Below are 25,842 nucleotides of genomic sequence, written 5' to 3'. Positions count from 1 at the left end.
CATGCAACTGCTGCACCAAATACTGAAGAAATATCATTTATGGTTTTGTTGATTAATATTTTGACATTCACGACATACTTAACATACAATTCCAAGAATATGTCTGCTGGAGCATTGGCAGTTCTCCAGCAGAGTCTTGATCTGGAAGAAATGCCCTTAATTTTCCTCTCATAAATTTTTCAGCTCTGAGGGTGCCTCTGAATGCAGTGCTATTGATGGGTAGCATCCTCTTTTAACAGGAGCTTTATATTCTTTGCAGCTTTAGGCTTTTTTCTTCAATTAGTTTAGATTGTTTCTTAGTCAACTAATTCATCTAATAATCACTGTGGCTACACCTGCATTTTAGGATAATAGAGGCACCCTTCAGTTCTGTGCTCTGTGTGTATGTGAACATTTCACTCCCTTGGGAGAAACCTCTGTGCATGCAACAATTCACATTGTACTCCAGTAACTGAGATTTAGTTGCCACCAGTATGGCTTATAGATCTGTAATTTCCATGTTCGATTTTGAGGAACCATCATTCCAACTATTCCTTGGAAGACTCATATATTTTCTCATATTTTATGTAACAGCATAGATCTGTTGCACGTGACAGCTTCCTCTTGAAACTTTGGATCCGATCCCTTCTCAAGGAACAGTATTGTTATATTTTATTTCAGCTTCAATTCTTCCTTACCCCCTGCCACCTGCCCTGCCCTGTAATTCTGCAGGCTGAAACAGGTCTATTTCTTATAAAATATTTATTATTACTTGGAGTTCAGGAACACACAGTTCTGTATCATGTTTAGTCATTAGCTGCTATTAAACGATGAAAAAATTGATTAACATCTTTGGTGGTTTTAGTATTTAGTTAATGTGTCAATTTCAGAGCAACAGGAAGAAATGTTAACAGTATATTAGGTTCATTCTATTTATTTCTAATTTTCAATTTATTTTTTTTCCAGAAACCACTCATAATTTGCTGGAAAAGGAGAAAAACTTAGTCTTTTTCCTAAGAAGTTATACCAGCTGTAGCTATGTAATTTGTCTAATTTAACATAGAGTTCTTAAGATATATAAAGTCATTTATGAAAGATTTGATGGTTAAAAGAATAATGAGCTGTAGTTGAATTAAAAAATGAAACAAAACCACTAGATTTTCTAGGCTGGATCAAAGGAAGGCTAAATCATCTACTGTTTTTTTTAAGGTTACTGATTTTCCGTAAGAACTAATACAAGTGAGCTTAATTGTGCTCGGCCAAGTTATGTAAAATTAATACTTGATGAGGAATCTGAACCGTAACACTTATTTCATTTTCATTATTACAAGCTGTAGGCTTAGAGTACAAAAGCGAATGTGTGTTTGGGAAGTTGCAGAGGATATTTGATATTACCTTTACTGATATCAGTATTAGTAGTATCAAATTGCTATCAGAACTCAAGCAACTATTGTCAGCATGGAATTTTGCCAAGAGACATTGCAGGACATTATCCGTCCTCATATAGTAGTCATATCCTCTCATGCTGAACTGAGAGATGACCTGTTTTCTTTGAGGCACAGGCTTATGCATTATAATAGGAGTTATGGGAGATACAGAGGATTTTGAAGTTACAGCATGTTCTGCACCTCAATGCTTATTTTATTCTCTCGTAGTAGCATCTAATACACATGTGAGTTATTTACTTTTACTTCATATGTAAATACACAGCTTTTGAAATAAGCTTTTCTTTTTCCGTAAACACTGCGTCTAATAAGGATCATTATTTTGAAGAAGTCACACTTGTAAATCAATTTGTTATTAGTAAATTGCTATGAATATTAGGAACATGAAAACTGGTGTACTCAGCCACAGTCTGAGTAGAGTTTATTATTGAAACTTTGGTTTTGTGATGTTTGTAGGAAAACTGATAGGTACTGCAAGGTAAGACTGCAGAATATAGTTTATTTCTAAACATATGTATGTGTGTGTGTACTCCCGCTGAATATCTCACTGTTTAAAAAGTCAGGTAGATATAATTTATTACATTTTGATGGTATGCAGATTGCCGAACTGAAAGTTATATCTTTTATAATTCCGACAAAAAGGTTTCCTTGTTTTGAGATTTTAAAGGGTCCCTGTTTGTTGAAATTGAATGCTTTTTTTCTCCATATGGAACATTATATTATACTGTTATTTATTTGTATTTGTTAAAAGTGTGTAGGTGTTGTGAAACGTTTTGAAACTGTGAGGTAAATAGTCTGCTGGTTTTGTACAACAATTATATAATAATAATGTAGTTGTTAAATATTTAGTAGTGCTGTCAGTATGAAAGAGATCTAGTTTGGATTTTAAAAGGTAGTTGTGCCTGCTTTCAGTGAGTTTATAAACTAAGTTACACTAACAACGTTCAGTACCTTTTGGGCAAAAAACACAAAATCCTTTTTTGTTCTGTTAAAGGACATTATAAATCATTATCCCAGTTCTTCCAAACCCTGGGTCGCATTCAAAACCTTACTCACTTGATTGCTCCTTTGAGATGTGCATCTGTTATATGAATAAAATTAGCAGGTGCTGAATATCATGTGCACAGAAAGCAGAGAAAGGATGAGAAGCCCTGTGTTTGAGCACACTGCATTGAAGTCAGAGGACAGCATAGAATCATAGAGTAGTTTGGGTTGGAAGGGACCTTAAAGATCATCCAGTTCCAACCTGGCCTTGAACACCTCCAGGGATGGGGCAGCCACAGCTTCCCTGGGCAACCTGTGCCAGTGCCTCACCACCCTCATTGTGAAGAAATTCTTCCTTATGTCTAGTCTAAATCTGCCCCTCTCCAGTTTATACCCATTGCCCCTAGTCCTATCCCTATAAGTCTTTGTGAATGGTCCCTCCTCAGCTCTCTTGTATCTTCTTCAGGTATTGGAAGGTCCCTATAAGGGCTCCTTGGAGTTGAGTCTTCTCCAGGATGCACTCAGTTTTCTTTCAGAGAGATACCTACCTAAAACCAAGTGAATATCCTAGTCTGTAACTAGCAATTGGGCACATAGTTGGGTGGCTAGGAATTGAGATTAAGTACTCTATCAGGACAAGAAATTACCATAGCATAATAGTAGGAAGTACACAAAGATGTGAATGGAAAAACAGATAAATTGGATGCTCAACTTTGGTCTCAAGGTCCAAAGCAACTAATGGCGACTATCACTATTTTCAGTATGTTGTTTGTACTTGGAGAGAAATTCTTCACTGTGTATATTCTAAAAAGTAAAGCAATTGGCACTTGGTAAAGATGGAGGTGGCGGTGAAGGATCCATGGAAGAGATTTAGGGAGACAAAGCGATGTTATTAAATTACAGCCAAACCAAACACTTTGAGAATATTGTAAAGACTATGGAAAAATATCTTCATCAGTAGAGCTGCAGTGCTACGTACAGAATTCCTAACACAGAGATTTTGAGGTAACTGACTGAATAATAGAGAAAATTTTGCTTATGTAAAAACTGAAGGCAAAATTGGGAACACCATGTCAGCTGCTGCCATGTCTGCTATCAGCCATTTGTGTTTGACTCTAGCTCTACTATTTTAGAGCTTTTTTAATGGCACACTTTATTTAAAATGGAGATCTGTACCCTCTTATGTTGATTGCTGTACATCTCTGTGATAAGAAGTTCGTGGCTGACTGTTCCTGCATGCAATATTTTAAAAGTGTGAAAATGAAACTAAATTGGAGAGCAGAAAAGTCAAGACAAACCTGAGCGTTGTTTTGTGCCAGTATCAGGCCTCTCTATGAAATTTAGTAATCATAGGCACTTTTTACAGAAATGTATTAAGTAGAATGCATCGCCATTTTTAATTAAGTAATATGAAACAGATTGAAACAAGATTTTAAATTTTCTATTTTTTAGGAGAGAAAAATAAGTTAAGAGTAAGGGGTAGCAGATGCTTTCTTAATCTAATATTTTGTATAAGTAGCCTTAGGAAGAAGAAACCACATAATTAGCTACAGGGAAGAGAAAACTACATTAGCTTAAAGCAGAATATTCCACGTTTTGTGGTAGTAACTACTTCTTTTATCAAATGAAAGGAATGATTGAAGGAAAAATATATGGGGTTTTGAGGTATAAAAGCTGTAAAATTTGAGAAATATGTTATTACACTGTATTGCAGAGCAACAGCAGTGTTTTTCATACTTGGTACTTGGTGGTCCGCAGTACAGTTTCAAGATGCCTGATGTTTACTAGGGCAAATGTTCATGTGGTGCCTTGCACAGCCCTGTCTTTAGGGGTGCAGTTACCAAACTCAGCCAGATAAAACCCAGTCATTCCTGTCTCAGCACTGTGTTGAAGCTTTCCCTAGACTTTCTAAGGCTTTCTAGACTTTCTGATATATTTTAGAAATACATTTAATGCCATCACACAAAAAAAAATCTAAGATACATCTTCCGTATTTGAAAAATTAAAACTAGTTTAACAATTTAATATAATAAATACTGTATAACCCATAATGATGTATTCAGCTCTGGATTGTTACATTTCTTCATCGATAGATAAAATCTCCTGTACAAGAAAACAAACAAACAAAAAGATTAAAAATTCAGAGCTGCAACTCTGAGCAATGTCTAGCTATGAATAAAACTTGGGAAGTTTCTGAAGGTAAGATGTAATTAGTGTAAGTGAAGAAATTTTGTTTATACAAATACCAGCAATCCTAGACCTTATCCTTTAGTTAAACACAAGTAGTAGTGCTTCTTTTAATTGAGCCAGTACACTTGCATGAGGTTTTTTTCTCCTTCTCACAGCCATGAAGGAACAGATTCTGTAGCTGACCTGACAGATATTACCGTGGTATTAAACAACTTCAGAAGCAAAATTATCAAAGTCCAAGTAAGAGAGATCTTTTTTTCTGCACTGTTTTTATACGTCAAATATTACTAATGTTTAAATTTCTTGGGTTATATTTAAGTGGAAGATGTATAGTGGAATATATAATTTAGATATTGTATAATTAAATGGAGAAAGGTGTGCAAATTATTATAGTTAATTTGATTAAATCAGGTTATACTAACTATCTGGAAGATTGTTTAAATATCTTTTAAAATAATCATAGAATCATAGAATAGTTTGGGTTGGAAGGAACCTTAAAGATCATCCAGTTCCAACCCCCTTGCCATGGGTAGGGACACCTCCCACTGGATCAGGTTGCCCAAGGCCCCATCCAACCTGGCCTTGAACACCTCCAGGAATGGGGCAGCCACAGCTTCCCTGGGCCTCGCCACTCTCACCATGAAGAAATTCTTCTTTATGCTTAGTTTAAAATACATCCATGTGCTTACATAGATAGGATTTATGTCACGTAGCTTAAGGTGTTTTAAGAGTGTAGTCTGGGTGTCTTAAACTTCTTCTCTGCTTAGTGAAATGAGAATGACAGTTGAAAGGACTGCTCATCCCAGCTCGTCTCTGTCTTTAACTCTTGAGGCATACAGTTCTCTCTTGTGACTGAGGAGGGATTTTACATGAAGTCCAGATACTGGAATGGAAGTTAAAGTCAAATATGTTGAATTCTACCTTAGGTTACCAAATTTGTGTAAATGAAATTACTTCACTTTAAAGATGTACCAAAAAGATGTAATGGAACATGTTATATTAGGGAGAAAGAAACTCATAGTGTTATACATTGTCCATGGTTTTGTAAATAACCTTTTGTGTAGGCTTGCTTGGTACGTCGTATGCTAATTTTAGACACTGAGAAGGACAGAGAACAATGTAAACAAAAGTACTTAAGAAACGTTTTAAACCATGTATACGGATCTCTTCTCTAGTCCTGTAACTGGAAGTTTCCAGAACCTGGAAGAAATGTGTAAGATTCTGAGTATGATGAGACTGCCACTAAAGCACAGAGAAGGGGTAAAAGTGTGTCATTAAGTAAAAATGGGAACATTATGTTATGTGAACTAAAATAGGTGGTGTGTATTAAGCTTATAATTAAGATATGTGAGCTCTATCATTCAGTTCAACTGTAGAATCACTTCAGGAATACCTAGGATGTGGCTTCAGAAGCATTAGCTAGAAGGGTCCTTGATTTAGTGTGAACAGAAATCTGCAAGCGTTAGCTTGGCAGTATAGACGTGTGAAATTAATACAATTATAACAGAATGTGTTCAATAGGAGCTATTTAGGTTTCAAAAACAATTGGCTCTTTTTTAATTCAAGAAATTAAGGTCAGCAAACAAAATTAATTTGGAGCCATTATCAAGCATCTGGATAAGACAGCAGAAATTGCTTAAGTTGGACAGGAGAGCTTATGTTTCAGTGACACATTTGTCACTTTCTGCTATTAAAGGATTTAGAAGAATCACAATTTCCCTTCAGGTAAGTTCCATGCCTGGTGTGACACCGTGCTCCTGTCTGCCAGCTACTGGCTGGATCATGGACTCATGAGGGAGGAAAATGAGATATGATTCTCCACACTTCTAGTTAGTTTACATAAAGAGGTACAGAGAGCTTGAACACACAGTTTGATTTATTATTTGTCATTTAAGTTTTCATAATTGATTACTTTTTTTCTTGTTACAGTAAGTTCTGTACATAGTTTAGAACAATAAAATTCCATTTTTACTCTTAAGTTTAACACAGTTCAATAAGTAATTTCAAGAAATAGAGATTAGTAAGCTCTAGCCAGTAAGTACACCATAGTTAGATCTCGCAAGCGAAGTAGTAAATATTGTCAACTAACTTCCCATATTACAAAAATTTATTTTTTTTAACAACTAGGTACAGAAAAAGCCTGATAAGATTAATGAAGAGCTCCTTACTGATGGAAAGACAGGAAAAAAAGGAAATCGAGAATCAGTTGCAAGGTAATGAATAATTTGCTTATACTTTAACCACGCCAAGACAAGTTTGTTATTACTCTTAGCATTATTTTTTATTACTTTATAGTGATACAAATATGTAAAAAGGCTCAATGTTGCCCCAAGGGATTAATAACAGAAATAAAAGGGAGGAAATGATAAGCTATGATGTCTTCTACAATATTTTTCTTTCTTAATTCCTCCTTTCAATTTGTAGTTGCTGTTAATTTTCTCCATTGGCATTATTTTTATTTTGTTGTGGCAGGGAATCAATCTCAATATAAAAGTCTCAGTCAGTAGTGTGGAACTCAGATGTATCAAACTGAGCATCAAAAAGCAGACTATGGTGCTGCTTTTTGGCTGCTAGGCATCATTTATGAAAGCTCAAGAAGTGTTTTTGTATTTGTCAATGAAATACCTTTTCCTTTAAAGCTTGTCTTTTATAAATAAACCCAACAAACATCTCAAGTATTACATTTGGGACTAATAACAGGATACCATTTCTAATTTGCCATATTCCATTGTAAAATTTTTGTTTTCTGTTGCTCATCATTATGTTGTCTGGATGGTGTGTGGATCAAGCTGATTTTCTTTAAATTGGAATTTAGTTTTTATTGATAAGATATGAATTCCCATTAAGTCGTTATATTTTGAGAATGAGATAAGGGCAAAAAAGGGACGTTTTGTCTTAAAAAATAGTTTTAATTTTGTTTTTCTAACATGTGCTGTGGATCAGAACATGGGGGATTGTGTCATTTTTCAAGACATGTTAATTTTCCTTTCCAGAACTTTTTAATCAGATGACCTTTGACCTCTCAGCATTCTTTCTTTGTAACACTTCAGAGACCTTTTTCACAAGAAATGTGTCAAGAAGATAATGTTTTTAAGCGTGAAAGTGCCAGCAAAAGTACATGCTGAATTCCCAGTGATTTGATGAGTCATTTGTTCTCAATATTTTCTTAAGGCCAAAGAAGAATGAGTTTGAGTCTTTGTGCTGGTTTTCCCTGGGACAGAGTTAATTTTCTTCATAGTAGCTGGTATGGGGCTGTGTTTTGGATTTGTGCTGGAAACAACGTTGATAATACAGGGATGTTTGCATTACTACTGAGTAGTGCTCACACAGAGCCAAGGACTTTTCAGCTTCTCAGCACCGCCCCGCCAGTGAGCAGGCTGAGGGAGCACAAGAAGCTGGGAGGGGACACAGCTGGGACAGCTGACTCCAACTGACCAAATAGTTGTTCCGTACCATATGGTGTTGCACTCAGCGTATAAAGCTAGGGGAAGAAGAAGGAAGAGGGGAACATTCAAACTGATGCTGTTTGTCTTTCCAAGTAACACAAAATGAATGAGGTTTTGAGCAACCTGATCCAGTGGGAAGCGTCCCTGCCTATGGCAGTAGGGGTGGAACTGGATGATTTTTAAGATCCCTTGCAACTTAAACTGTTTTGTGATTCTCTGATTCTATGATATGCAGGTGCCCCATATCAGAGCACACAATGATTCCTGTAACGAGCAGTGTGCTGGCAGGATATAGTTTTCGTTCTGGGATATCAAAGATGAAGGCTATTTGACGAGTTCCTAGATAGGAGGAAGGTAACAGACAAATGGCAGGCTTCAAATTCTGCCCCTGAGCCACAACCTATCACATCACTGAAGTCCTTGCATACCCGAACTGGGCTTCTCCAATTGACTGCTTTTCCCATGTGATCTTACAGGTTAATCCAGCCATCTTCAGAGCAGCTTGTTCCACTTGGAAGATCTCTACCTTCTGTAATACTTTGCAGAATCAATACTTTCAAGATCCTTTCACCAAAACCTGATTTTATTTTTCACATAGAACCATAGAATGTTTTGAGTTGGAAGAGACCTTAAAGATCACCCAGTTCCAACCCCGCTGCCATGGGCAGGGATACATCCCACCAGACCAGGCTGCCCAGGGCCCCTTCCAACCCGCCTTGAACACCTCCAGGGATGAGGCAGCCACAGCTTCCCTGGGCAACCTGTGCCAGTGCCTCACCACCCTCATGGTGAAGAAATTCTTCCTTATGTCTAGTCTAAATCTCCCTTTCTCCAGTTTATACCCATTGCCTCTAGTCCTATCACTACATGCGTTTATAAAATATCTCTCCCCAACTTTCTTGTACGCCTTCTTCAATTACTGTCTTTGTAGTCACATGTGGTGGTGGTTGTGTCATAAAGAGCTTGATTTCCTCTCAGTGCTGCTATTACTAAGTATAAGAAATGGGGCAGAAAGTCAGAAAAATGGAAGGCTGACTGCTTGGTACTGTGAACTGCAGTCTGTTTAGCCTGTGAGAACTTAGTGCTAGTTGAGGGATTGTCTTCTTCAGGGATGTCACACCATGCAGTCAGTGCTGGTCCAGCGATTTCCCTTTCTTTTGTATTTCCTGATCAGGTAGGACTGCGCTATCTCTTCTTACCATTGCTGAGTGAAAAGAACGTGGGTTTCTGAAAAGATCATTCACACCAATTACACATCACAGCCTTCTGAGATTTCAGCTTGGTATTAGCGGAGTGATGTGAATTCTTTTACCTATGTTTGAGATCTGAGACTTATCTTATTTGTTGTTAAAGATTATGAGGGATACTTATTTTTGTACTTTAAAGTACGCTTCTAAAAGGATCTAACTAGAAGAAAAATTAATAGGAGTGACTCACACAATCTGTGTGTGAGGGGTGACTTACCTCAAAAAAAGGTTATTGAGGTGAATCTTCAACACTACCAAGCTATGCTGTAAGCAGTTTGGCTAAGGCAGCCTTTGCTGTTCAGAGATCTGTAAAACTTTGCTCTGAGGGAGACTGCAGCCACCGTCCCCTTATCTGTGTACATGCTGGAAGGCATACATGATTAAAAATGATCCTGATAGACTTCCATATGCATTTGGGATATCCCGTCACCACAGAACACTGAATGTTAGGAGAGTATTCCAGGAAAGGCTGCTGCTTCTTGGCCTTGTCATTTGCTCTCGGTAAGGTACTGGGTTCAATATGTGGTTTGGCCTGGTTTGTCTGTGTTTTTGTGATGTTCAGTGTATATTTTAGACTATGTGTTCAGCTCGGCCACCAATGGAGCTATGCAGACATCTCTCACCTCAAGAGCATGCACTGGTTCTTCTGATATAGAATTCACGTGGATGAAGCTTGAAAAATAACTGTTACTGATTTTAAAAATAGCCAGTTCTCAAGATATTTTGGCTGTTGTGTATTTCTGATTTTTGCTTTGATAAAATGTGGAGTTATTGCCAAATTTGGAGTTTATCTGACTGAAAATATTGGAGAACTGCAATTGTAACATCGTTTGTCCTGGCTGACTTAGTATGAGGTGTTGCTCCCAAAACATTTAGGTATCATAGGCATGCGCAGTAGGAGTAGAATGTAAGTGTATGCAGTTACTGTAGGTTGAGTATTTCTTTTGTGTGTTTTCTTACTTTTGATTCTTTCTAAGCTTAAGGGTAATGTAGTAGTATTTTCTTTCTGGTGAATATTTACTTTATATAATTGGGTTCTTTTTCCTTAGGCTTTCAGAAGAAAGTCCAACAGAAGACAAGGAAAAGAAAAGTGATATTCTGAACATTTTTTCAGTTGCTTCAGGCCATCTATATGAACGTTTTTTAAGGTAAGGAAAGATAAAATGGAAACAACAATTTCATAGCAGTACTGTAGACGTTCATCCTAAAACTAAGCAGGTTAAAGAAACTGACTTTTTAAACAATGTTCAAAGAATAGATTGTTGAAACATAGAGAAGTTGTATGCAATAAGCACCAAATTCATCTTTATTTGAGAAAAAAAGTGATTTAATGCATAGATGTTCAAAACCACCATTATTCCTTGAAGAAACAAAAATGTTCTCCCTGTCATTCAAGAGTACACATGCAAAGTGTGAACACAAAAGTTGAAGTTCAGCCTCTCTTTGTAAAGACAAAACAGAAGTCACTTTGAGTTGTATCTATTTATGTTTAGTTCCAACTATGCATACTACTACATGCACATATGGCCTTATTTTGTTAGGGTTCATTCAATAAACAAGGATTCCTTTTAGGGAATTCTTACTATATTGCCTAATCTCTTCACAACAATCTCTGTTACTTTTCTGATTTGAATACTTGTCTACATTTGTCAGATTTAGTGATTTTTCTTATCCTAAAATGGAATTTCACAATTCTTTCTTGCATGTTTATTTGGAAAGTAGATTTTGTATGTATTTTTATTTCTTAGTAGTCTGAAGCAGTTTGAACATCTGTGTTTCTTTCCTTCAGCCTACAACAACCTTATTAAAGGGAAAGCCTTGTTTATTTTAAAGGAGAATTAAAAATTAAAACATCCTACATGCTTCTTTACCTTATTTTAAAGTTTATTATTTATTGATTTGTAAGGCAGACTTGACCTCTTATAAGATTGTAAGGCATTGCTTGTCTGTGTGGTTACACAAAACAAATGCCAAAATAGCAACAAAAATTGAACCCAAAATAATGATTCTTACAGTTATCAAGGGTTTCTGAGGAGAGTCTTAACTTGAACCATGCTTTCCCACTGTTTTTCTTTCCTACAACCTATTAAATTCAACCAATATATTTCTAAAATAAGTTATTTCAGTAGCCAAGTTAATATAAGTTACTAACTGTTACTCTAATTTTGTCAGGCACCTCTCTTAGAGTAAAACTTGTTAACAGATCCACATTTGAAATTGTTCCTTCTAATATTACATAGCCAGTCTGGATCAAGTAAGTCCATCTCAAAGCAGTCATGAACACATGCTGACCAGGAAAGTGGTCCTGCCCCTGTCCTCAGCACTGGTGAGGCCACCCTGAATCTTGTGTTCAGTTTTGGGCCTCTCAGTACAAGAAAGACATTGAGGCTCTGGAGCGTGTCCAGAGAAGAGCAATGAAGCTGGTGAAGGGGCCGGAGAACAAGTCTTACGAGGAACAGCTGAGAGAGCTGGGGTTGTTTAACCTGGAGAAGAGGAGGCTGAGGAGGGACCTTGTCATTGTCTACAAATGCCTGAAAGGAGGATGTAGAGAGATGGGTGTTGGTCTCTTCTCCCAAGTGACAGGTGATAGGACAAGAGGGGCTGGCCTCAAACTGTGCCAGGGGAGGTTTAGATTGGACATTAGGAAAAAATTCTTCACTGAAAGGATTATGGGGCACTGGCACAGGCTGCCCAGGGAGGTGGTTGAGTCACTATCCCTGGAGGTACTTAAAAGACAGGTAGATGAAGGGCTTAGGGATATGGTCTAGTAGTGGACAGGTGTGGCTGAGCTGGATGATCTTAAAGGTCTTTTCCAGCCTAGTGATTCTATGCTCTTTGAAGCATTTTATTAGAAGTAGACAGAAATTGCTGCATAAACAGGATTAAAGAAAATTACGCATAGAAAGTTTTAGCACCTTTTAGGTGCAGTTGGAATTTAATGACCTGTGCATATTTGTTTGTTTATTATAGACTTATATTTCCACAGAATTATGATGCTTTCTGTCCTACGTCATACAAAAACGCCAGTTAAGTTTTGGTTTCTGAAAAATTACTTCTCCCCAACATTTAAGGTAGGAGAAACGTCTTCATTGTAATATTTTCTCTTAAAAATTTTAAGTAGTTTTTTTTTTTAAGAGTTACAATTAGGTAATTATATAATTCAAATTAAATTGTCACCGTTGGAAATTATCCCTGAATGCATTAAATACCAATAGTGTTATAAGTCTCATGTGTAAAGTTCTTCTTTTCTGGAACCCAAAGCTCAGTGATATGTTGTAATCATTTATTCTCTTTTGATAGTCTCTAAGAGCTTGAAAGAAATGCTTTTTATATTTGTGTAGCTGAGGATAATGCTAGAACTAAAGAAACATTTCTAAATAATAAATTTTTTAGTCAGTAAGGCCAACGCAGCTGCAACTGTGCTGCAACGTTCCCCTCTTTTTCCTTTTGAGTCCTTGTGTGTCGCACACACATGCAACTAATAAGTTTTTTGGTTCTTCTTCTAGGATGTTATTCCTCACATGGCTAAAAAGTACGGCTTCCAGTATGAGTTAGTACAGTATAAGTGGCCCCGTTGGCTTTATCAACAGACAGAAAAACAAAGAATTATCTGGGGCTACAAAATTCTCTTTTTGGATGTTCTTTTCCCTTTGGCTGTGGATAAAATAATATTTGTGGATGCTGACCAGGTAAGAAAAATAATGCTGTATGAATGTATGAGGAATTCATTGTGGCTTAAATTGATCCAGTTTCTTTCTCACTGGCCAGTTTATTCAGGTGTTGATCTCATAAACCTGTTGCAGTTGTACAAGCAGAACCAGTGCTATTGCAGTATGTGAAATGCGATAATTTCACTTGTCTTTAGTCATATAGAAATTAAGAGTCTCACTATGCTGGATCTCAAAGGTGCGTTTCACCTAAGGCGTATTTAGAATCATAGGATCATTTGGGTTGCAAGGGACCTTAAAAGATCATCTAGTTCCAGCCCCCCTGACATGGGGGTTATTTGAATAATTCAGTCTCTAGGCTGATGGTGAGAGGACTTCTCCACTATGGAAGGAGTCTGAGGTGATTAGTTTAGACCATTTGAAGAGCTTCTAGATGGCTGAAATCTTTTAACATTAATCCTTTCTCTGTTTTTAAATTTGTATGCAGTCTTTAGCTCAGAAATGAGTATTGCATGAAATACTGAAAGGTAACATGCTGCCTCAGATGAGACATTGAAGAGTCTATCATGTGGTTATTAAGAACCTCAGAACAAATATTATGAATTTTGGACCTTTTCCAAAGCTTAAGAATAGATTAAATTTAGATGTAGCAATGCCGACTGTGACTTTCTGTAAATTAATCTGGACACGGTTGATGTTGCAGCTACTGGTTGTCTGTCCAAACTGCCCTAAGGATTTCTCTGTGCTCCAAAACAGTTAAAACTTATTTTTTTTTACCACCGTCAAATTATATTAGTGGGGTTTGATGGAAGAACAGTGGGTTAGTAAATAAAGGACACCATGTCACTGTCCTTGTAGCATATTTTCAAAAGTATTTTACTAGTAGATGCAAAGATTTTTCAAATTATGCAATAATTTTGGAGTGCCCAAGTTATGTAACAAATAGGAGGGATTTTTTTTAGAGGGGAGATGTTCAGTAGATTTTGAAAGTTCTACTCCTGCATGAAGGTATTTAATATTGAGCAACCAGAAACACTGGACTATGAATTAAAAATACTTTGCGTTTTTAATTTAATCTACTTATTGTGTTGCACAAATATCCAAAGAATAAACACATGCTTTTCCCTTGAACAATAGTTTAGTAAATATCATTCCAGTGAAATACTTTATCTATACTCCACTGTTTAGTGTCTTAGGGGGTTTAAAATGAAGGTTTGGGAAGCTTTCTGCAGTAAATACTTTAATATGCATGCCTTAAAACCAGTATTCATTTATAAAAATAAATACATTCTTAATTAGATTGTGAGAAGTGATCTGAAAGAACTCCGAGATCTAGATCTAAATGGAGCTCCCTATGGATACACACCTTTCTGTGACAGCCGTAAAGAGATGGATGGCTACCGTTTCTGGAAATCAGGATACTGGGCATCACATCTTGGGAAAAGGAAATACCATATTAGGTAGGATAACTCCTTACATATTGCTGTGCAGTTTGTGAATTTGATTAAAATCTGGCTCTTGGTATTGATCACCGAGGCATTCAAAGGCAATTGCCCTATAGTCATTCTCATTAAAGATGAATGAGGTGTGGATTCTGATGGCATATTGATTTCACTTTTTTATTGTAGCTTCAGACACTTAATTAAAAAAAATTCCTTTAGGATGGGAACACTTTTGGTTTCTTGTTACTTTTCTTAATGTTAACAAAAAGAAGGTGAAACTCCACAAATCTTTTTCTATCTTTTCAGTGCCTTATATGTTGTGGATCTTAAGAAGTTCAGAAAGATTGCAGCAGGAGATAGGCTTCGGGGCCAGTACCAGGCTCTTAGCCAAGATCCAAACAGCCTGTCAAATCTAGATCAGGTATGTACAGCTTTAAGCAATTTGGGGTTTATTTTCTTTATCTTTCTCAATATGCATGGAACTATTTTGTATCTCAGTGGATATGTTATATAATTCTTAAGCTATGTGTGATTTACTGCTGGTTTCGAACATTTTCAGGAGTGCGTATGAGCACAATTCAGAAAACTGAACATTGAATGATGGTTACTTTAATTTTTTAACAGGAAAAAGAAGAGGAAAAAACAGCATAGAGGACTGCTGTTCTTTATTTGTAGTTTTCTTTGAGCATCTTTGTTTTTCTAATGATAATCCTTTATTCTTATAATGGTTATTATATCCTTACTTAGCCAGAGCTTTTTTTCATCCTCTTTTTTTCCATTAATGTAAACCTAATTTTCATAAGCTAACTGCTAATGCACTCTAGTGGTCGCTGTATATGGTCATTCTGGAGTGACTGTGCTCTTCATTTATGGAACTCCATCAATTTTTAAGGTACATAGCGTACTTAAATTTATTATTTTCTTCTGTAGCAGAGGTTCTTCAACTCGGTAGAAGACAGATAATACAGCTCATCCAGTTTATGCCTGTGTAGATAATACTTTTTATTTATATCTCTCTTTGGGTGAACTTCAGACGGCTTCGTTAGTGAGATTGTACCTGCTTTTGTAATTTTGCTTGTGGAATTACTAAAGCTCAAAAGGTCTTTACCTGTCTATCACAGTAAAGGGATCCCACAGTAGCAAAGCCCACGTCTCTCAGTGCTTGCATTCCACCCCTTTAACTCTGCAAGCGAGTCTCTTTCTCTTACATAAGAACATTATTACCACTTCCACTTTTTCCAGAAATAAAACTACAAGCTGAAAACAGCAGTTCTTATTATAAATGAACAAAGAAAAGTGGAAATACAGCTACACTACAAACTCAAACCTGAACACAGGGAGTTGGAGCAGCCTTTAACTGTATCTGTTAATAGCAAAAGACTGATATGAAAACGGCAGTCAGATTTTACCTCTCCTCTCTGGACAAGAGAGTGAATTATTGGCTCTGTATTGCACACTTAGCATCCTGATGAGATATCGCTGTATCTTTTTCAAACGTGATCTTAGCTGTACGTACAAGGTGTCTTTCAGAAAGACCTTTAAAATTCAGAAACCAGTTACAGCCCTGCCACTGTAACAGTGCTTTTCAGAAACAGCAATTAGTTTTATCTAATGTTCTCAGAATATTAGTAGTGTATGTCTTTCCTTTTTAAGATTCTTATATTTTCAATTACAGCCTTAATCTGTGATAGCATGTCTCTTTTAAGTCTGTTGGATCAAATCAAAAGCCACTCGACTGTCACCTACCCTTCCCTCGGCACCTCAGTGCTCAGAGCAGGCATTAAGGTAGCTAAATCTTGACAGAATAGTATTGGAATTACTTTGGAAAGAGAAGTATTTCAAAGTAATATTTTCTAGTGATTGGCTTTCTGACTGTATTGACTGAATCACTTGCTGTCTTCATCGCTGCCACTTATACCAAATACAGCAAAGTTCCAAGAAATGCAAACCACAGTGCAATATATTTTACAGTAGTCCTGGAGAACTTTTGTCTGCTGATAAGGTTGCATTATGATAATTTGTTTCCTTTGTATTTCTTATTTTAAACGCCCTACTGGAGCACTCACTGCCCTTCTCAAAGAAGCAGCAATCTGAGTTCTTTGATAGTCTGCCAGTGCTGCTGGTTTTGGGGATTGTAGTTAAGGTTATGCTAATATAAACCATAAAATAGAAGTAGAAAGTGGAAAAAAAAAGTAATTTTAAATGCCAAGGAGAATAAGTAAAGAAGTCTTAAGGAGAAAAATTATATGTGATAAAAACTACAGTTCAAGTGTAGTGTGCTTAGCTGTACTTTTTTCATGAGAAGCATGCAAATGTCTCCATATGGATGACAAAAACAAAACCAAACCTGACAAATTTTTTTACTAATAGCAATTCACTGAAAAATAGATAATTAATCATCTTTTTCTTTATTTAATAAAAACAAGCAGAAAGGAACTAACTAATTTCTTAAGAGGCAATGTTTTTATATTTTTTAATTGTTTCACTTTATTATAAAGGAGCTGCTGTAGAGGAATCCCCTTTAAAATTGTGTAGGTTATCTGACTAAATGTGAAAACAGTTGAATCATAAATCAAATTTAAGAACAACTTCTGAATGTTCTTTTTGAAAATCTGGAGAACTTTAACTTCAACAGTTTACATGTTTTGAAAGGACAAAAAATTTGACAGAGATAGTAAAAACAATCTTTTCTCTTTTCTTACCCCTGTTCATTTTTTTTCTCTGATTCAGTAATATTTCCTCTTTGGTCTTCTAGAGGTATTTTAGTGTTTCGAAGGATAAATCACTTTCTTCACAAAGGATAAGCAACTTTTTAGGATTTCTTTGTTTTTAAAATTTTTTTCTGTTTACTTTCAAATCTTGGCAGTAGCAACCATCTTTCTGCTTTCTGCTCCCTGTAATAATTTGTAGATAGACTTTGAGAGTTACTGTGGTCACTCAGGAATCGTGATTTCACTTAGAAAGTCAGAACAGCACAACAGGAAACCAGTCTCTCTTCTCTTGAAATTGAAATGGTGATCATAGAATTCTTTGGGATCCACCCGAGGGTATTAAGGGAGCTGGTGGAAGTGCTTGCCAAACCTCTTTCCGTCATCTACAGGCAGTCCTGGCTGACTGCTGACTGCAGAAGTTTCACTGGACTGGAGGCTGGCTGATGTTATACCCATTTACAAGAAGGGCCCAAGAGAGGATCCAGGAAACTACAGACCTGTCAGTGTGAGCTCAGTGCCAGGGAAGGTCGTGGGGCAGGTCATCTTGGGTGCCATCTCACAGCACATACAGGACAACTGGGTGATCAGACCCAGTCAGCATGGGTTTATGGAAGGCAGGTCCTGCCAAACTGACCTGATCACCTTCTATGACAAAGTCACCTGCTTGATGGACGAGGGAAAGGCTGAGGATGTAGTGTACCTAGACTTTAGTAAAGCCTTTGACACTGTTTCTTGCAGCATTCTGCTTAAGAAACTGGCTTCCACTGGCCACACCCTCTGCTGGGTAAAAAACTAGTTGCATGGCCGGGCCCAAAGAGAGATAGCAAATGGAATTAACTCCAGCTGGAGGCCGGTCGCAAATGGTGTCCCCAGGGCTCAGTGCTGGTCCAGTTCTGTTTCAACATCTTTATCAATGACCTGGATGGAAGTGTCAATCTGCTGGAGGGTTGGGGGGCTCTCCAAAGGGATCTGAACAGTCTGGATCAATAGGATGAGGTTTAACAAGGCCGAATGCCGGGTCCTGCACCTGGGGCACAACAACCCTGTGCAGAGCTACAGACTAGGGGAAGAGTGGCCTGGCAGAGAAGGATCTGGGGGTGTTGGTTGACAGGCATCTGAACATGAGGCAGCAGTGTGCCCAGGTGGCCAAGAAGGCAAATGGTATTTTGGCTTGTATCAGAAACAGTGTGGCCACCAGGACCAGAGAAGTGATTCTCCCACTGTACTTGGCACTGGTGAGGCTGCACCTCAAAGCCTGTGTTCAGTTTTGGGCCCCTCACTATAGGAAAGACATTGAAGTCCTGGAACGTGTCCAGAGAAGAGCAACGAAGCTGGTGAAGGGGATGGAAAACAAGTCTTACAAGGAACAGCTGAGGGAACTGGGGTTGTTTAGCCTAGAGAAGAGGAGTCTGAAGGGAGACCTTATTGCTCTCTACAATTTACTAAAAGGAAGTTGCAGAGAGGTGGGTGTTCATCTCTTCTATTAAGTGATAGGACAAGAGGGAATGGCCTCAAGCTGCATCAGAGGAGGTTTAGATTCAACATTAGGAGAAACTTCTTCACTGAAAGGGTTATGGGGCAGTGGCACAGGCTGCCCAGGGAGGTGGTTGAGTTACCATCCCTAGAAGTATTTAAAAAGCAGGTAGATGAGGTGACTGGGGACATGATTTAGTAGTAGGCAGGTATGGTTTGAGTCGATGATCTCTAAGGTCTTCTCCAACCTACTGATTCTATCATTCTATAGAATGGTTTGCATTGGAAGGGACCTTAAAGTCCATCCAGTTCCAACTCCCCGTGCCATGGGCAGAGATGTCTCCCACTGGGTCAGGTTGCTCAAAGCCTTATCCAACGTGTCCTTGAACACCTTCAGGGATGGGACATCCACAACTTCTCTGGATAACCTGCTCCAGTGCTTCACCACCCTCTTTCTTCCTGATTTCTAATCTAAATCCGTTCTCTTTAATCTTAGACCCCTTGCCCTATCATAGAGAAGCCATTTCTCTTTGAAATAGAATTGATTTTTTTAAAAAAATAAAGCATTTAAATTAATGTTTAATGTCTTGACTCTCACTATGGTTATATTTGATGTAATTTTCCTATACTAATGTCTATATTTGAATTAAGTTATATGACTTTCACAATGCAGCTGCGTGTGGTATTTTAATTCTGTCACATTTAGCATGTGAATTGGCAAAATAAGACGTGATTGATACTAGAGCACTGAGAGCTTACGAATGAATCTGCTGTTTACACCTGTTATTTTTAATGATGACCAGAGTATATACACACCTTTGAACGCCTGGATTTTTTCTCATTTGTAAATGCTGTTCCCTACATTCAGGAAGATGTTGGTTCAGAGTTTTCACCATGGAAGTACTTGACTACTTGGCTATGTAATAAAGGTTAAAAAAAGAGAAATTTTAAGTAAAGTAAGGAAGATAGCTGGAAGAGCAGTTTAATAGCTTTTCGTTTTCACGCTCATGTTTCTGGAACCAGAAGTCTAAATTTAGAGTAGTGGCGTAATCCCAGCTTATGTGCTTTTGAGCTTTTTTTTTTTTTTTTTCCAAATTTGAGGAATGGAAAGATGGTGAAGTTTTTCTTTAGTAGTTTCACACAGTCTTACTTAGTAGGATTTATCATATGATGTGCAGTATCTGAACCGTGACTATCGGACAGTGGTATTGCTTATGTGAAGCTAGGGATGGCTGTAAGTACAGGAAACAAAAAGCTTGAGAAATGAGAGGTGGAATTGGTCATCAAAATGAGCATTTCAAAGTTTTGAATCTATTTGAAGAAGAACAGAGTATTTAGAAGGAAACGCAAGAACAATTTGCAGAAATGGTAATAGGCAAAGATATTCTACTTTAAGACTAGTTGTTTGATAACCAGTTACATTAAGCTCAATGCTAACTTCTGATTTCACCTAATTTGTACAGGATCTTCCCAATAATATGATACATCAAGTAGCTATTAAGTCTCTTCCTCAGGAATGGCTTTGGTGTGAAACCTGGTGTGATGATGAATCCAAGAAAAAGGCTAAAACAATAGACTTGGTGAGTTGATTTTGAGTTAAATTAGTTTCATAGATTTGAAAGTTTGCTGTATTTTTTATGGCTTTTGAGGTATGCATATGTGATGTCAGGGAGGCAGCCTTGCTGGAAGGCACTGGAACACCACTTTCCTATTCCTACAGTACAGCAACTTTTGTCCTTCCCTCTGCAACCTCTTCCCCTTCCTCTGTAACAAATGTGTTTATCTTCAACCTGAAAGCTGTACCCTAAAATTTGATGTTACTATCTGTAACTGGACAAGATTGGGGGTTTTTCACACCTGTACGTATGTTTTACTTATCTTTTTTCCATATTCAGCCAGGTTAGTGGAACTCTGATGAAATATCCGCAACATAAGATGGATATGCAGCTGTTGGAATGGGTCCAGAGGAGGGCTGCAAAGATGTTCAGAGGGCTGAAGTACTTCGCATATGAGGACAGGCTGAGAAAGTTCGAGTTGTTCAGCCTGGAGAAGAGAAGGCTCTGAGGAGACCTTATAGCGACCTTCTGGTACCTGAAAGGGGCTACAAGAAAGCTGGGGAGAGACTTGTAGTGACCAGACTAGAGGCAGTGGGTATAAACTGAAGAGGGGCAGATTTAGACTAGACTTTAGTTTCCTCCAGAACCTGCTGTGTAGAGTACTTAATAATATTATGGGGTTTCTTGTCCACTTCACCACTATAAATGGGAGATAAAGCAGAGCTTAAAGAATGTAAAGCTGAGGTGACTACTCATATTTATATGAAAAAAAGTATATGAAAGAAAGTGTCTTTCTTTTGGAAATGAAAGAGAGACAGAAAATATTCTTCTCTGTCCTCATTACCCCCATCCCGTTTTTTCCCCCATTCGTATGTTTGACAACTCCCACACACTGTTAAGTATTACTTCATAGACATAATTCTGTAGAAGAACAGACAGTTGGAATCAGGTGCAAATATTCAGTATGCAAATTTTTTTTCTTAGTGTAAAGGCAGCTGTTAAAATAAGCTTTTTTTGTGCACTAAAGATGGTGTTCTCTGTTCAAGAAAGACTGAAGTTAAGTTACAAGGTCTTCTTTCATAGAATCACAGAATGGTTTGGGTTGGAAAGCGACCTTAAAGATCATCTGGTTCTAACCCCCCTGCCATGGCCAGAGGCATCTTCCACTGACTGAGATTGCTTAATGCCTCAACCCTATTATCATGTATCATTTTTGTTTATTATTTACATTTATGTTGTTTTGTGGAAGAAATCAATACATTTCTTAGATAACACTGGAGGTAGCATCACAAATTTAATAAAAAAGGTATCAGATTCAATTTCAATATGCTGATCTTGTACCTCCTTGTGAAACTTGTCTAAATCTCGGTGGTCTAGTGCTAGCCCTGTCTCTGCTATCTATGTAGAATCACAGAATCGTAGAATGGTTTGGATTTGAAGAGACCTTCAAGATCATCCAGTTCCAAGCCCCCTGGTGTGGACAGGGACACCTCCAACTGGATCAGGCTGCCCAAGGCCCCATCCAACCTGACCTTGAGCACCTCCAGGGCTGGAGCAGCCACAGCTTCCCTGTTCCAGTGCCTCATCATCACTGTTGTGATGAATTTCTTCCTAATGTCTAATCTAAATCATCCTCCTTCTAATTTAAAGCTATTCCCCCTCATCCCATCACTGCATGCCCTTGTAAAAATTCCCTCCCCAACTTTCTTGTAGCCCCCACTTCAGGTACTAGAAGGTCACTAGTCAGGAGCACATGGAAAAATCAAATTATTTACAATAAAATGTTTTCAGTTATGTAAATAGGGTTTATTTACAGTTGTTTTGTGTGATTTTTTTTTTTTTAATTAACTTCAAGGTAACTGACCTTGCATGTTTTTCCCTTGATGAAATTGTAGATGCTGACAAAATTTATTTAGCTAAGTTTCTTGGAACATTGATATCTTCACATTTACTTTGTTTACATCTACTATGTTTTCAACTTTCAGTGCAACAATCCCCAAACCAAAGAACCAAAATTAAAGGCTGCTGCCCGAATTGTTCCTGAATGGGTTGACTACGACTCTGAGATACAAAAGCTAATACAGCAAATTCAAAAAGAGAAGAAAAATCTAACAGCAGCCTCTCAAAAAGGTAATGTACATGTATATTCATAGAATGGTTTGGATTGGAAGGGACCTTCACAGGTCATCTAGTCCAACCCCAGCACCCTGTTAGCTTTTAAAAAATAAACGTTAATGTTGTGGAAATTAGGATCAGGGTAAGTAGCACAAATATTGTATTTGTGTCATTTTCCCTGCTCCTAGAGGATTTATGTGGGTTTTACGAGTCACCTGATGCTTCTTTACATAGGAGTTACACTAAAGAGGATAAAATCTTTTGTTTTATGCCAGAATCTGAGAAAATTTAGTATTGTCCTGTCTTTGGCCTCAAACACAACCAGCTGTTCCACATCATTTGGGTTGCAAATATTAAATAAAGCACATGAACTTAGACCTCACTTTGAGAATCTAAAGCTAATATCTATTAAGCAGTAGGTAACTGAGTCTCCGTTAGTTTGCCTCTGCATCTCTTGCTCTGGGTTTGTATACACAGGGGTTTTTTTGTATCAGTCTAAATGGTGTTTTAGTTTACAAATAGATTTTGATTTAAAACTATTGTAGTAAAGAAATAAGTTGAGTTAGTTACATAGTACAAGAAAAACAACCGCTCTTACAGGACTTCCAGTAAGACTTGACTTCTTGAAGTAACGTGGAACAAAATGAAATGTGATCACGGCTCTCAAGGTGAAGACAAAAACTTGGCGGATAAATATTTGAAAGTCTCGAGTCAGGGAACAAATTCACCTTTTGTTATGAAGGAGCGGCTGAGGGAACTGGGGTTGTTTAGCATAAGGAATAAGAAGCTGAAGGGAGACCTTATCACTGTCTACAACTGCCTGAAAGGAGGTTGTAGTGAGGTGGGTGCTGGTCTCTTCTCCCAAGACACAGGAAGAGAAGGAATAGCCACGAGTTGCACCAGGGGGTGTTGAGATTAGACACTAGGAAAAATCTTTTCACTGAAAGGGTTATCAAGCACTGGCAGAGGCTGCCCAGGGAGGTGGTTGAGTCACCATCCCTGGAGGTGTTTAAAAGATGGGTAGCTTGGGGATATGGTTTAGTAATGGATGGGTATGGTTGGGCTTGATGACCTCAAAGGTCTTTTCCAAACTAGGGATTCTATGAATTCTTATCAGTTTTTGCTTTTTGTGAAAGCTTATGGTCAACTGCTAGCAAGACTCTAAAAATGAAGTCCATGTTGTTGAATCGACTGACCAGCAGGAAACAAAGAGAAGGACTTTCTCCACATTTTACAAACCTGGTCACTAAATATAACTGCTTTACCTCATTATTTTTTTTCCTTTGGTTACAGGTCTTAAGCACGATGAACTTTAGCGCAACCCATAAACAGCAACCGTGACAGCTCAGTTGTCTTCTGCGAAAGACCAAATGGAACTTAGGAATGTTACATTGGCGCTATTTGTTTGTAACAGTCTTTCATGTGAAGTCACATATTTTGTAACTAAAAGTGTTATTATTTAAAACATTTTGAATGAAATACAAAAAGAGAAGCGAAATCCACAGGTACTTGATTTTTTTTTAACCAGAATAGAGTAGCTTTCCTCATTCCTTTGGTTTTCTTTTTCCTTCACTAAAAGACCATTGGTGAAACGGGTTTTGGAATACAAGGAACTACATGTTCAACTCTTCAAAGATATATTGTGTCAGTTTAGGGGAGGACACATACATTAAATACGTACATAAAAATGGGTTTGTGCATATTACATGCAAGAAGCTAATTTGTTTAAATGTAAAGGATTTTGTTTACATGTCCATAATTTTGTCCCTGGAGAAATGCTGTAGTCACAAGAAGAAATCTCAGTATGGTAAAGAGAAGACATAGATTTATGTGATTTAATTTATACAAAATATTTTTCTAAGTCAACTTGGAAGCTTGGTTGAGCAAGGAATGCCACTTCTCAGTTATTTATGCAGGATTGCTGCACTCCTACTAATTTTAAAGAATCACTTTTGATTCTTAGGCTCCTTTCAATCCCATAAATATTACATCATAAAATTCCATTATGTTTTTTTGGTTTAGAAGATGATTTTCCAACCGGCATACGTTGCATCAGGAGGTCAGTGCCTGAAAGCTGTTTCCACTCAGTTTTGATTATCAACAGCCTGTTCAGAACTGAAAATAAAACAATAAAACACACAAATAATGTTGACTGTCAGTGGTGTCTGCTGTGATTTTCCAAATAAGGGCTCATAAACCCCTTGTTTTAATGTGCTGCTGCTGTGTTGATCCCATAAAAACCACAGTGAGAAGTTCTTGCCCTACCTATATTGAAAATAGGGACTTTATCTCTTAAATTGAAATCTAGTGCCTTAAACACAGACTCTGTTGTTTGGGCTGTGCTGGTTTCAAAATAGATGGGGTGTGACCACCGATTCTCATAAGAACAGCTTAATACAGGCTTTCTTTTAGTCTAAGTGCTTGAAATTATAAAAGCCAAGGTAATTTGCACTAAGGAGGTGAATCCATGATGAGTTGGATAATATTTCCATACCAGCAAAATAAACATTAAGACAAATGAAACATATTTAGTATGCACTTTGTCCTCAGGTGTTGGTTATTTGAAGTTTCTTCTGTAAGAGCAAGTATTTAAAGCCATGCTTTGCTGATATTTTTGAAGTCTCTTTTAGTACTATGAGACACGCACTTTTTTTACTGCTTTTTATATATTTCATTTTATTCCCATGATGCAGTTTGAACGTATCGCGTGTAGTTTTTTAAAAGGTCTGTTGAGGGCACTTTTTGTTGTATGAAATACCCAACAAAGTGTTTCCTGCAGCAATGATCAGTAAATCCTCATGCCTGCTCTCTTTAGAGACCCCATTTCACCGCAATATCTGGTTTGTTAATGCTTGTTCTCTAACACAATAATTACTTCAGGCTGTCAGGCAGCGAGTCGAATGTATTCGAACGCAGAACTTTGGTTTTTTTATATGACGTAGATGGAGTTACAATTGACTTAGCAGCTGTATGGGTGGCGTTACTTTAAATTCAGTGCATAACAAGGAAATGACTGTTGCTTCATATCAGAGTTAAAAAAACATTATTCACCTGCTTGCTGCTTTGCTTTTCTTCAAGCTGGTACTTCCACCCTGATGCTTTTCTCTGCAGCAGCATCTGAGATCAATCAGCGCAGGAATTTCATGCTTGAAGTGTACATTGGAAAACATTTTCCTTAAGCCAGAAGTTAAAGGTTCCTTAGCTTTAAGAAACCTCAATTCTCTTTAATGATGAATATCTATGTGGCAAATTTCTGTTAGGCAGTTTAAAAAGTGGGTAATTTATGCACTGATTTCTTATGCATTTTATCCATAGCATCCTCTTTAAAAACAGGGTTACGTCTAGAGTCTTTAAAAAAAGAAAGAGCTCTTAAATTCCTATTTCCTTGAGATTAACTTGGATGATTAGAATATAATTTAGAGAGGTGTAATTTCCTGGAGATATTTTGAAGGTTTAAAAGGCTTCGTGCCATTTTCTACAGTGTTGTTTATAGTTGTAAAAAAATGTTTTACAGCATTTCTTTTTCCTGCATGACAAACCTTTCAAGGAGAGCTTGTTTTTGAGATATAAATTGGTTTATAAAACA

General features: G+C 37.4%; 1 protein-coding gene across 2 annotated transcripts in view; it reads left to right on the top strand.

Moving 5' to 3' along the window:
* The window catches only part of UGGT2 (UDP-glucose glycoprotein glucosyltransferase 2), an 89,256-nt gene extending 65,198 nt beyond the window's left edge, over window positions 1-24,058 (top strand). Inside the window, exons 30-39 of one of the 2 annotated variants that reach the window (XM_069878870.1) lie at window positions 4,754-4,838; window positions 6,726-6,811; window positions 10,341-10,439; window positions 12,278-12,362; window positions 12,798-12,980; window positions 14,259-14,419; window positions 14,708-14,822; window positions 20,049-20,165; window positions 22,127-22,271; window positions 23,550-24,058. In XM_069878870.1, coding sequence (XP_069734971.1) covers window positions 4,754-4,838; window positions 6,726-6,811; window positions 10,341-10,439; window positions 12,278-12,362; window positions 12,798-12,980; window positions 14,259-14,419; window positions 14,708-14,822; window positions 20,049-20,165; window positions 22,127-22,271; window positions 23,550-23,572 — 1,099 coding nt within the window. In that variant the 3' untranslated portion in view covers window positions 23,573-24,058. Of the gene's footprint in view, window positions 1-4,753; window positions 4,839-6,725; window positions 6,812-10,340; window positions 10,440-12,261; window positions 12,363-12,797; window positions 12,981-14,258; window positions 14,420-14,707; window positions 14,823-20,048; window positions 20,166-22,126; window positions 22,272-23,549 lie in introns of those variants that run through there. The other variant, XM_069878879.1, reaches the window with a different exon arrangement.
* The last annotated feature ends 1,784 nt before the right edge of the window (window positions 24,059-25,842 follow it).

Source organism: Phaenicophaeus curvirostris, chromosome 1 (genome assembly GCF_032191515.1).
Source record: "Phaenicophaeus curvirostris isolate KB17595 chromosome 1, BPBGC_Pcur_1.0, whole genome shotgun sequence".
Lineage (NCBI taxonomy): Eukaryota > Metazoa > Chordata > Aves > Cuculiformes > Cuculidae > Phaenicophaeus > Phaenicophaeus curvirostris.
Note: the sequence above shows the minus strand (reverse complement) of the source record. Positions and strands in the feature narration are given on the sequence as shown.